General features: G+C 38.0%; 1 protein-coding gene across 3 annotated transcripts in view; it reads right to left on the bottom strand.

Annotated features, from left to right (window-relative positions):
* Positions 1-11,256: 11,256 nt before the first annotated feature.
* LOC104773441 (transmembrane 9 superfamily member 12-like) overlaps positions 11,257-12,957 on the bottom strand; it is a 3,819-nt gene continuing 2,118 nt past the window's right edge. The window contains exon 3 of one of the 3 annotated variants that reach the window (XM_010498051.2): positions 11,257-12,184. In XM_010498051.2, coding sequence (XP_010496353.1) covers positions 11,488-12,184 — 697 coding nt within the window. In that variant the 3' untranslated portion in view covers positions 11,257-11,487. Of the gene's footprint in view, positions 12,931-12,957 lie in introns of all 3 variants that reach the window. The other 2 variants (XM_010498054.2, XM_019242664.1) reach the window with 2 other exon arrangements.

The raw sequence follows: 12,957 nt of genomic DNA, 5'->3' as shown, positions 1-12,957 counted from the left end.
CACCCCCTTGGATGAAGAGGCCATTCTCTCGGAAGCATTCACTGCCATGTTCCGATCTACCAGATGCCTGAGATCCGACACAGTCAAGCTAATGACTGAAAACAAGCGCTTAGTGGGAGGCAACCCACTCATATGTTTTTCTTTTCCACTTAAATTGAGTCTTTTTTTTATTCTTGATTTGAGTCAATTTGAATTTGTATTGAATTATGAACTTCTATTTATCATGTTGCGTTTAATCTTGTGTTTAAGTGATTCTTAGCAGTGCTAACATCCAAGGAATGAGAAAAACACAAATTAATCACAGCTAACTCAGGAGTAATGTTCAAACTCTCTGCATCTGCAGAATCCATCGACCGACACACCATCAACATCGGTCGACACAGAACATCCGGTTTGGTAACACGATTTTGTTAACAATTTCAATACTTATTCATTTTTTTTTATTTTTCTTCGCCAATCTCTTATTTGATAACATTGTGGACAGTGTTGTTTAAGTCTGGGGGAGGCAGTTACTAACTACGTTTTTGTTTTTGAAAAAAAATGGTTTTATTGAGTCAAAATTTTGTTGGAAACTATGATTTTTCTTTTTAGTATACTGCCTTGGTAGATTAATGCTCCAGATTGAGTCCAAAATCCGACTAATGAAAAATCCAATGGCTGACCAGTAAACCAGAGACATCTAAATTTCCAACAGAATCCACAAAAGCCTGAGGTAGTTTCGGCGCTCTTCTTTTTACCTCATCAAGGAGATTGATGTTCATAGAGCTTGACTCTTTGTTCATACCTAACAAGTAAGATTTCAGAAAAAAAAAAAATTGGTACTCCTCTCCCTTATTTAAGTTTAAAAGATTTTTCCTGAGAGCTTTGATTATATATAAAAAAAAGATGAGATGATTTTGATCAGTTTAGAGAGGTAGGTAAATTACCAATGACCTCAATATTCTACTCTTGAGTCAAATAATCACACAAAGCTTGGAAGCGAGGGATAGGTAAATTACCAATGACCCCATTATTCGCCTACAACTTTGATTAAAAACAAAAAAAGAAGAAGATAATAAAAAAAAATGAAGCAAAGCTCAAAGGAAGTTTAAATAGAATAAGTCTGGGGGAGAGAAAGAGTACCACTAGGATTAAAGATATTTTCTTGCTTGTTATGGTATTGTACGGGAATGAGTCTAGAAGATTTTTGACATTGATCAAATTGATGAGACCCATTGATGAAGGCTTAATGGAGGGATTAGTGGAATTTGGTTTGAATTTGGAATGATATGAATGTCAACGGAGAAGTACATGGTGGTTTGATTTAGATTTATCTGCTAAGCATATGGATTATAGCTTGGATGATCATGGCATTACTTTAAAAAGAAAATGAGTTCCTGCGTTTTCAAACCTCTTTCACAGGTCTAAGTTGATGTTTTGCTTGAATGCAAGCAAAGGCTAAGCCTGGGGGAGTTGATATATCATGGTTTTTAGGTGTTTTTAGCCATGATATAAGTCTTATTTATAGAGTCTTTTTGGTATTTTTAAAGTCTTTTGAGTATTTATAGGATTTAGCATGGATGGAAGCATAATAGAGCTAAATAGGAGGATTTGGAGTATAATCAAGCATTGAGGCTGAGCTACGAAGTTGGGAGACCAGTTCAAGAGTAAGCATCGATCGATGCAACAGATGGCATCGGTCGACACAGAGACACAAGACAAATTGGAAGTTTTCCCACAAGTTTTGAAGATTTACAAATCTGCCCCGAAGTTTTCCATATTTGCATCATTAGTCCTTGGACGTGTTTTAGGAATATAAATAGGATTTCTAGGTCATTGTTTAGACCGAAGCTTTATTTTTCCTGCAACCTTTTTGAGAGAAAACCCTGAGAGATTTTTAGAGAGCTTTTGGAGAGAAGAATCAAGACTCCTTCAGAGAAGATTCAGAACTCCTTTTTCTTCTTTCTTTAATCTCTTAATGCTATCTATTTTCTTCATGATTTGTGTTCTTACAATTACGTCTGAGTAGATCTGCTTGTTAGGTTTAGGGTTTCTAATTAGGGATTTCATGGATTATTAGATCTGTTTATTTTGGATTCATTATCTTTCTTGTTCTTCACCATAGGTTGTTGTTAATGCTAGATCTTTGATTAGTCATCTGGATTTAGATCTTAGGATTATTGATTGATATGAGAATATAATTGATTTTCCTGACAAAAACCTTTGGTGAGCAAAATTACTCCTTGCAAAGAGATTTGAATTAGTGATTTTGTGAACCTTATCTAAACAAGAATTTAGTGCTGGTTTTTAACTTGAATTTTGCAAAGAGATTTGGACTTTCGGGGTTTAAAACTTAGATAATATTTGCAGTGAGAACTGATTTATTTTACAATTGTGTTTAGAGTTCAAGAACGGTGCTTAATTGTTGAATCCTGCTTGCTTAATTGAGACCTTATGAGGCTGGAGTTTTGAAGGATCAAGAGGGTAATGTGCGCAACGAGCAAGGCCAAAAACTTGATGCTGAAGGGCGGGTTATTCAAGAAGAACTCATCGTGGCCGATGAGAATGCACGTTGCATCGACCGACGCAACGATGGCATCGATTGACGCAACCAGGAAGGCATCGACCGACACAACGTTGGCATCGATCGATGCAATGCTAGAGCCGATGCAAAGAATGTTCAGAGGCGACGGGATAACAATGGAGAGCTTGTCAAGACTCTTGCGGACTTCAACAGACCAAACTTATGCTATGAGAACCGCTCCGTAATTGTCCCCCATTCTCCTACTACACCCATTCTAAGAAGGGTTACTCTAACTATATTGTTAGAAAGGTACATACTTTTTTCCTTAATAAATCCCTCTACTTGCTTTAGTAATGGGAATTGCTATCTTATTATATAAAGCTTGATGTCAACGTTACTCATTAATTATATAAAGCTTGATGTCAACGTTACTCATTAATAAGATCGTAACACGTATCAATTTGTATTATTCAGATATTGAGACATGTCAAATCTAAATTTATTAATATTTTTAAAAAAATAAAAATATAAAAATTCAAAATCTACCATAAAAAGGTTTTATAGAAAGGTAAAATAGATAAAAGAAAACATAATTTTATTTAAAATCTTTTAAAGAAAAAAAACCTTTGCAATTCTCCAATTGTTAAATGTAATTTTATTTTAAAAACTCTAAACCCACACATCGGGCGGCTCCTAGTCTAGTATATATATATATGACAAAAATAAAGGTGTAATAATGGAGATCATCTCAAAAGTCCTTAATAAAATTTGGCAAATCTCCTATCTCCCTCTCTATTCTTCATACCCCCTCTTTTTTTATTAAGAGGTGGTAAGACAATTTTACCCTTCTTCATTTAACTGATTTTGATTAATTTAAAAAAAAAACAAACCAAAGAAACCGAGACCCGCAACTTCTCTTTTGACCCGAGAGACCCGACCTCACAACCTAGCCGCCAACGATTCTACCATCGTCGGAGCTCCTACTGGTGTCGTTTCTTCACCAACGCGAGTTGAATCAAGTTCTTCTTTGAAATGCAGGTGCGTTCTTCACATTAGAGCAGCTGAAATTGTTTTTGATTTGAAAATTTAGAAATTTAATTGGATTTTGATTGAAGAAACCTTAGCACATTGGGTGTTTTACAAAGGTTTATGGGTCGATTGAGCTATATATTAGATAAGAATGGGATTTGGCTTTGGATTTCTGTGAATTATGGAAATTAGATTATGAAACGACCTGACCCATTTTTTTTTAAATAATAAATAATAATAATAATAATAAATAAGCTACAACTAGTGGTCACATACCCACTAGCCACCTAACCACAATCACAAACAACAGCGGAAATAACCAATGTCAATATTCAATAAATAACCAAATATAATCCAATAAATAAATATAACCATAACCAATATCCAAAACATCAGAAAACATGGAACCAGCAACCTAACAATGTTTCTAATGACCCAACTCTAGCAACCTAGAAATGCAGACAACATCCAATCGAGTCTCTATAACATCCTCCTCTCCATTGCCTTGATTCCACGTTCACACTTTGCCTTTACCTGCATCACAAACACAAATTGCAATGTATGAGTATTTTATAAACACTCAGTAAGGCAATACTCTCATCTAATGGGCTATACACACAAGCAATAGAGATACTCTAACCATCACACAACAATCAACAAACAAACCAGGAACTGCATCGACTGACACAAAGTTTGCATCGACCGACACCAACAGGGAAGAGCATCGACCGACACCAACAGGGAAGGGCATCGACCGACACCAACAGGGAAGAGCATCGACCGACACATGGTATGCATCGGTCGACACAAGGTTCACTTGCATCGACCGACGCATGCTCGACAATACGCGGAAACCCTAGTTGCATCGACCGACGCCTCCACATGGCATCGACCGATGCTCCTAGGTCAAGTCGCGCCGTCCTCGCACTGCATCGACCGATGCACAATGTGCATCGATCGATGCGCATGCCGAGCATTGTTGTTCCCCAAAGCTTCTCGCCAGATCTTCGTTCCTGCAACCACAAGAATCGATCCCAAGCCACAAGAAAGCTTCCTAACGCCTCAAATATCATCCTAACAACCCTAACAACACAGAAAAAAAAAAACAGATCAGAGCAAACTCCAGCTTAGATAAGCCATGTTCATGCACTTACCTTTGTCAAGAAGTTTTTGAACCTTAAACAATGTAGAACACGCTCCTACAACGATTCCAGCTACAGATCTCTACAGGAAACGCCTCCAAACACCAGAAATCACCAAGAACACTCAAGAACACTTTTTCTCCCTTCTTTTCTCTCAAAAACGGCTGAACTCGTCGAATGAGACAAAAACACGACTTAAGGATTTTCCCTAACCCAAAACGCAGCGTTTAACTTAAACTCGTCCGCAGAAAACAACTTTGCATCGACAGATGCACATAGTGCATCGACCGATGCAATCCCTAAACCGGGTTTTCGGTTCGCGGATGTTACAGATTAGAACTCGTTTACCATTCGATTTCCATTTTACACAGTGTCTGAGTTCAACGTTGCTTATGTTTCTTTTACGACAAGATATCCTTCTGCTGCCAAGTATCTTGAAGAATCTACCCATAAAAAAAGATGGGCAATATGTATTTTTCCAGGAGATAGATACAACCTAGACACAAGCAACTGTGTTGAATCGATGAACAGCGTCTTTAAAGATGCAAGGAGGTACTCCTTAATACCCATGCTTGATGCAATACTTAAAAAAATCTCTGAATGGTTTAATGATCATCGGAAAGAAGCTTTGTTTGGATCAGTCGAAAATAAATTGGTGCCTTTAGTGGAGAACTACTTACATGATTTATGGGCAACTGCTGAGAAACTAAAGGTGATAGAGCTAAATGGTTTCGAACTTGAATACAATGTCACTGACAGTGACGAAAAGCCTTATTTGGTGAAGTTGCGATGATAAGTTGCAGTTGCAGGTTTTTCGATGTACAAAAGTATCCTTGTGTGCATGCACTGGCGGCTTTCATTACATTCCAAAAGTATGGAGGTAAGGATATCGAGTTACATGAGCTGTGTTCTAAGTATTATTGGACGGAGTTGTGGGCAATTGCATATTGCAGGACAATTTATCTAGTACCTGATAAGTCTCGATGGGAAGTCCCAAATGAACTCCAAGATATGCAAATCATTCTTCCGAATCGGAAAATAAAAAGGGGAAGAAAGGAAACAAAAAGGTTTGCATCTGCTGGGGAAAAACGACCAAAAACTCGACCTAGGACTCAGAATAAAAGGCGGCGGAGACAAGTACTCCAATGGTTGCTATTTGGAGATTCTTGTAATGTTCATGTTTGATTCATGTATCAATTGTGTTTGTTTTGACTACTCTCTACTTTTTTATGGCATAACTCCCTGTTGAAACTTAATTTAAGGTTCATTAATGTTTCCTTCTGAAATCGATGTGTATAGAAGATAGTAGAACTGACACAACTAAAATAAAACTGGTATAAATCGTTAAACTAGTAATACTGAAAATAATGAAATTGAGAATAAATTAATAAAACATAAAACCAGTGTTGAAAAAACATATTGTGTAATGGTTCTACATAGTTTTCAACTAGAAATGAATAATTTATAAAAATATACCTATTTGGAATTATTATGGAAGAATCTCAACAAGTATTTCCTTACACTTTCAATGTCACTTTGTAAATAATAACCAAGTAAGGATGACAAAGTTATAGAAATACAGTTTTTAACATATGAATACATAAAAAGCTTGTAATTGTATGTTAATTAAGTTTAATCAACTGTCAAACTAAAAAACAATTTTAAGGTTTAGTATAACTAATTAAACTCAAAAACCTCTAAAGTACAACTATGTGAAAGTTTGGTGCAACTGCATTAATCGGTACAACTGTGTGTGAACACGCAGTGTGAACATGCAGTGTGAACTTGCAGTGTGAACGCACACAAGTGCATGTGGCAATAATTTTAAGGTTTTTTCCTTTTTATCTTGATCAAAGCCCCGCAATTGTTCTCTTCTCTTCTTTTCTCCTCCAAAACTTCTCTCATCTACTCTCCATCTTGAAAGTCGATCTAGATCTCTAATTTCTCTACTCACTCTCATTCATTCATTCATTCTCCTTCGAAACCATGGAGCAAATTGAGGCGGATCCATACTATGCTGAGCAGAAGAGGGCGAGGAAGTTAGACGTGATGCGAACTGCCGTTGCCGATGGTGATTTGGGCATGCCTCTAGTATGCCCGTGTGGCGAACGAATTGTCGAAGATATCTCTCAGACATAAACAGAGAAATAGAGATGGTTGACTTGCGTTAAGTATGAGGTAAATTTTATCAAATTAAAGCTAATACAATTGAGAGATCTGAGTATGATGTCCGTTCGTTGACATATTGTGCAGGATGATGGCTTGTACAGACGAAAAATTTGGGTTGATGCAATTGAAGAAGAAACAAAAAGCTTAAGGAAGGATGATGATAACCATTGGGAGAGATTGACGGAATTCGAACCCCATCATACTCAGATCTATAATTTGAAGTTGCAGCTTAAGGACAAGACTGACGAGATTGCCAAACTAAAGGAGGTGGTGGATGGTCTTACCAGTCGAGTCGATGTCCTTGAAAAATTGTGTTATGATTGATATTATCTACACTTGTTGGTTGTTTTAGAATTCTCTTGTTTTTTTCTATGAATTCTCTTGTTGTTCTATCTTTTTTTATGAATTCTCTTGTTGAATGGTTCTGTTTTGAAGGATACGAAGTGGTTGGTTTCCAGATAACAAACGATTATAGTTTTACATAGTTTACGTAGTTTTACATAGTAATAAGATGGAAAATCCAGGAAAATAACATAGTTTTACTAGTAATACAATGACAAATCCAGGAAAATAACATAGTTATAATAGTAATATGATGACAAATCCAGGAAAATAACATAGTTTTACATAGTTTTACTAGTGATTCGGGTGTCAACATTCCTCTTCCTCTTCTTCTTCTTCTCTCCTCCTTCTGCTACTTTCGAAGTACCCGACTGCTTGTTTGGTAGATCTACAGGGAGTTCATCTTCGTCATCTGCATGCGCCTGCCATGAAACCAAATATAGTTAACACCTTATACTCTAGTATTACCAAGTATTACTATAGTCCCTTACCTTTGATTTCTTTTCCTCCTTCACATATTCTTCCAACGGTTCTATCCTTTTTTTCAAGCCCATCAATCTTGGCCAAAATGTTATCGAAGCGGATTTTCATATCTTGCTTCATTGTGTTTAGAAGATCCACCAATTTAATAGTATCTACTCTTGGTTGTTCAATGGCGTCTACTTCCTCGACCACCACATTCACATTGTTTTGTCCTAACCGAGAAGCCACATCTGTTGTGTACATCTCCTCAAATAATACAGATAATCCTCTACGAAGACGACACATCCAACTGGCAACAACGACATCATGGGTATCCTCTTCCTCAGCTTCTTCCATAATTCCATTGAGAAGAGGAATTTCTTCATTAATAGATGGAATCACACTAGCAATTTCATGTGTAAACGATTAACTTTAGATACATAACAAACCAATTTATACAAAGGATAAGTAACTGATTTTCAGTTGTTAGGATAACTAACCGTTGTTGGACCAATTTTCTCAGTTATTTCCTGAAGAGGAAACCCTTTTTGCCCGATTTTCTTAAACATTCTCCTGCACATCCTAGGACAGTTTTCATCTGCATCAGGAATTTTTTCAACTTACTGGTTCCCCAAATTTGGAATTGCCTCAAATAGTAAAAACTAAACAACCCACATATAACTAAAACCAGCTTTAATTATAAGAAATATCAACAATGAAAAAGATTTTAAGGTTTTAAAACTAACTTACGTCCAAAGGAATAAAGAAACTTGGAACAGGCCATAACACACCCTCTTTCTTCACGACCCCTCCAAAATGGCTCATTGTATGGGAAATTGAATTTAGCATGTGATCGAATGATAATCTCCCCCAAGGAAAAGTTTTACAAAAATCTAGATCATTCACCGCTCTGAGACAGAAATCATCCACACCCGTAGCATCTTTCCCCGAGTCTTTTGTTTGGCCTACAATGATGCTTCCTAGAAAGAAGAGGACCGCCATCTTCAACCTATGATGAGAACGATCAGGTTCCATTTCCTCAAGCTTTTTCCTCATGTCTTCAAGTCTAACCTTTTTGTTTATTTCCAAAATACTTCGTTTTCAAGATGTTACTGTCGGCTCTCTTGTAATGAAGTGGATAGCTCCTACAGTCTAATCCAGACATCAACGCGTGTTCCCTTAGACTATAATGGATTGGTACACCATTTACAACGAACCATGCTTCCTTCTTTTTTTCTATTTTTGCCGTTCGAAGAAGGAGCATCCACATTCCCATAAGTTTGTGGTTTGGGTCCCTTGGCATGTGGAAAATGTGACTGAATTGTGGATGCTTCTCAAACCAATCACTCTCATAACTAGTCAGTGGATGCTTCAAGTCTTCTAGCATTGACCAAGTTTCATAAATATGACACCTAGTCGATAGTTTGATTTTCTTGTTGTACTCACTCGGATTGAAGTGCATTCCTAAAGGTTGCATCGCTTCTGTTTCCTCCTCCTATTCCTGCAACAAAACCAGTTTTACCTAGTTATACCAGTTTTAGAACAAACGAGTTGTACCCATTTCTCCTAGTTTTACACCCACTTGTTTTACAAGTTCTGCTAGTTTTACAAAACACTAGTTGTACCAAGTGTTACTAGTATTACACAGACTAGTTCTGCTAGTTTTACCTAAATTTCAAAAATCGTTTTCAATTCCAAATGACAAATCCTAGTACTTACACTTGAATCACTGTGGTCACTTCCGCTTGTACTCCTTCTCGAGTTAGTTTCCAAGTCCAAACTTCCTTCAATATCTTCTTCTCCTTCTCCGTCTTCTTCTCCTTCTCTGTCTTCTTCTCCTTCTCCGTCTTCTTCTCCTTCTCCGTCTCCTTCTCCTTCTCCATCATCTTCTTCTTCTCTATTACTTGAATCCAGAGAAGTGGATCCCTCGTTATCTACTCCTTTTTCTCCTTCTTCTTCCACTTTTTCTCTTTGTTCTTCCACTTTATCTCCTTCTTCATTTACAACAATGGTTGGTTCTGGAACAGAATAATTTGCCCAAAGATCGAATCCCCCTTTCCTCCTATTGCCGCCGAAATCGAACCCGAATCTACTTCTTTTTCTTGATTCGCGTTATTCGCTTCTTCACCCACCAAAATTGTAGGTTCCGGAACCCCACTTTCTTCTTCCACCGGAATAATTTGTCCTAGATTCGAATATGTCCCTCTCTTCTCCTGCAATCGAGAGCTCCTTCTCGGCACACGGCCTCTTGTTTTCACCATCTTCTTAATCGCTTTATCTCGTGATTGAAAGATGAAAACCCTAGTTCTACTTAGTTTCACCCAAATCGATTGATTTGCTCGAAGAAAAGGAGGAGATAGCGATTTTTTAAAATAAAGTTTACAGTTTTCGATTTATTTTTTGTTTTAAACTGTCGGATTTGTGAATAGATCCGAATAAAGGTTGCTCGGGTGGATAATACTCAGGTTTTCCTTGTAATTATCTTGTTTTGCTTGAGATAACACTATAAACCCCCACTTTTTCGATTTAAAAAAAAAATCAAAAATATATTCTATTAAATTGAGGGACTGTTGAGATTGTCATAATTGATTTGGGGAGTTCTGAGATGAAAACTCTGTAATAGTATACCTGAACTGGTTTATATAGTGTGATTACTTTTTTTCATTGTCCTCGACTATTCTGAACAAAGGTTTGAACCTAGGGAGCTGCTTCTTTTGCTCTTTAGATCAACATTCTTCCTCTTTCCTAATATTATCTTCCCATGACCAGTCTCTGTTTTCGTCCTATAGCAAGGCCTGGCTATCACAAGCATATATACTTTACAGTCATAAATTAATAATCAACCAATACTAATTCACGAAACCAATGGGCTATGTCTTGGAATGAAACGATAATGGAACAGAACCCCCACTGGGTTACATTGGCAGGCGAGAATCAAGCATACCGCAATTGGTATCTCCAGGAAATCAAAATGTATAGGTACAAGATAGCAACAGCCAGCAAGAAGAATAAACTGAGGCTAATCCACAAAAGCGTCTTCAGGAAACATTACACCTAGCAGCAGCACTTCTCGAGCAAATTCAACAAGCTAGAACGAGTTAAAAATTCCTTTCTGAAGAGCTATATCCATGGATTTCAACTCTATATTAATTGGGATGGGCTCCCAGGCCAAATCTACATATTCACAAGTAGGAGACCTATACATTCTTTCTTGCTAGTTTGTATAAAGAAAAAGGCGCAGATGCAATGAGATTAACATGCCACAATAGATATAGGCCAAATCTTTTCCAGATTCAGATGATTGTAAAATGTAGCCTCCTCATATATCGTTTTACCTTTTGCATGAAAAAAAACAATACTCCGTCGAATAGTAATAATCGTTTTTCTCACTTGCTTTATCATTCATTAACTAAGAAAGCAGATTCCTGTAAATTGAGTATTATCGTCGTCTCCAGCTTGTATATTGATAACAGCTGTGCAGCATATCAATCATTAATCTGTTTTGCCACTTGACAACAGATTTGTACACTAATTTCCCATATAGGGCAGACGCATGAAGCTCATCTGTGCAACCAATGAGAACAAGAAAACACGATCCAAAGGAAACCAAAAGCAGAAAGGCAAAGTTGTTTATTTTCTACTCAAAAGTTTAAAACAAAAACATGAGGGGCCCGGAGTTGTGAGAAAAAAAACATATAAGGAGGATACAGGTCCGAAAAAAAATTAAAACAGTAAAATATAGTTGACTCTACAAGTCTAGTACTGACAAAAAAAATAACAACACCTGAAATTGCTTTAGACAAAGCAGAGATCGATGGCTGAGATTTTGTCGTCAAGGTATCAATCGATTTTGACAGAGGAAAAGAGATAGTGGACGAAGTAAAAGGAGGTGAGGAAGCCAATGGTTCCAGTGGCAAGCATGATTGCAATTGCCATGAGCAGAGAGTAACCAATGTAAAGCATGGCTGAGACGGGTCCGCTCAGACTTTGCAGATCAAAGACCAAATAGTTGATGGAGTAAGCAAAAACGTACAATGCGACTGAACCAGACGCATAGAAGGCTTTCCACCACCACCTCCAATCTTCAACGCAGAGGTGCATATAGGTCAAGACCACTGATACTTCTGCACACACAACTACCAAGAGGAGCAGGACTATGAGTAAGAACCCAAATACGTAGTAGAATCTCCCTAGCCATATGCTGGAGAAGATGAAGAACAGTTCTATGAATAGCGTTCCAAAAGGAAGGGTTCCTGCCCCAAGGACTAGAAGCCATGAGGGGTACTTCCGTTCCGGGATTTCCCTTGGAATCTGGTTGGTTCTCACTGGAAACTGGATTGCTTCTGCTCGTGTGCCTAAGAATCCTCCAAACAGGGTGAGAGGAACTGAGATGCAGAACCAGAGAGCCAAGAGCTCAAAGTACAATGAGATTGGGATAGCTCCAGTGCTGTTGCTGCTCCAGAGAAGGAAGTTCAACACTGTTAGTATAACAAAAGCAATACCCGGGAAGAAGCATGCGATGGACCATGAAAGCGATCTCCATCCTTCTGAAGTTCCCTTGACGGTTCTCCAGAGACGAACACCAGCGTACCCAGCAGCAATACCCAAGAAAAGATAGAGAATAATCATCCCTGTTAGTAGCATTCCTCTTGAAGCAGGCGACATGAATCCAAGTGCAGCGAAAACAATGGTGACAACAGCCATTCCTGTAATCCGAACCCCGTCTCCCACCATAATGCATAGAAGCTTTGACATTTCTGGTTCTCTGAACACATCTCCGACAACAAGTTTCCATCCAGAGAGCTCCTCATTCATCTGTGCCTGTGCTTCCTTGTCCAATTCCTCGTACTTGGTCAAATCCCTTCTCACTGTCCTCAGGAATATGACAAAAACTATACCGGCGAGAAAGAAGATCACCATAAGCGAGTTCAGAATAGAGAACCAATGAACACGAGCACCTTCCATTTTCAGATAGGCATCCCATCTGGATGGCCATCTTGTCTCACTCTTAACAAACTCGACTTCATAAGTGAAGGTTATTCTTTCATGTTCTTTGATGATCTGAGCTTTGTCAAGCTCCAATGGACAGTTAACTGAAGGAACGGAGTCATACATGTGAAGTTTTGTCATCTTCTCAGGATCATACTTAACACTGCAGGGAACAACCTCAAATCCAACAATCTCATAGCCGAGGGCCTTCTTTTTATCAGCTTCAGAGATGACACCCATACCTTCTTCGCCAGTACCAATGACCTCCATGACATTGCCTTCGTATTCATGAACCAAGACCTTAAACTTGAGGTGATTGAT

The sequence above is a fragment of the Camelina sativa genome, unplaced genomic scaffold (genome assembly GCF_000633955.1).
Source record: "Camelina sativa cultivar DH55 unplaced genomic scaffold, Cs unpScaffold00544, whole genome shotgun sequence".
Classification (NCBI taxonomy): Eukaryota; Viridiplantae; Streptophyta; class Magnoliopsida; order Brassicales; family Brassicaceae; genus Camelina; species Camelina sativa.
This window is presented reverse-complemented; position numbering and strand designations above follow the sequence as displayed.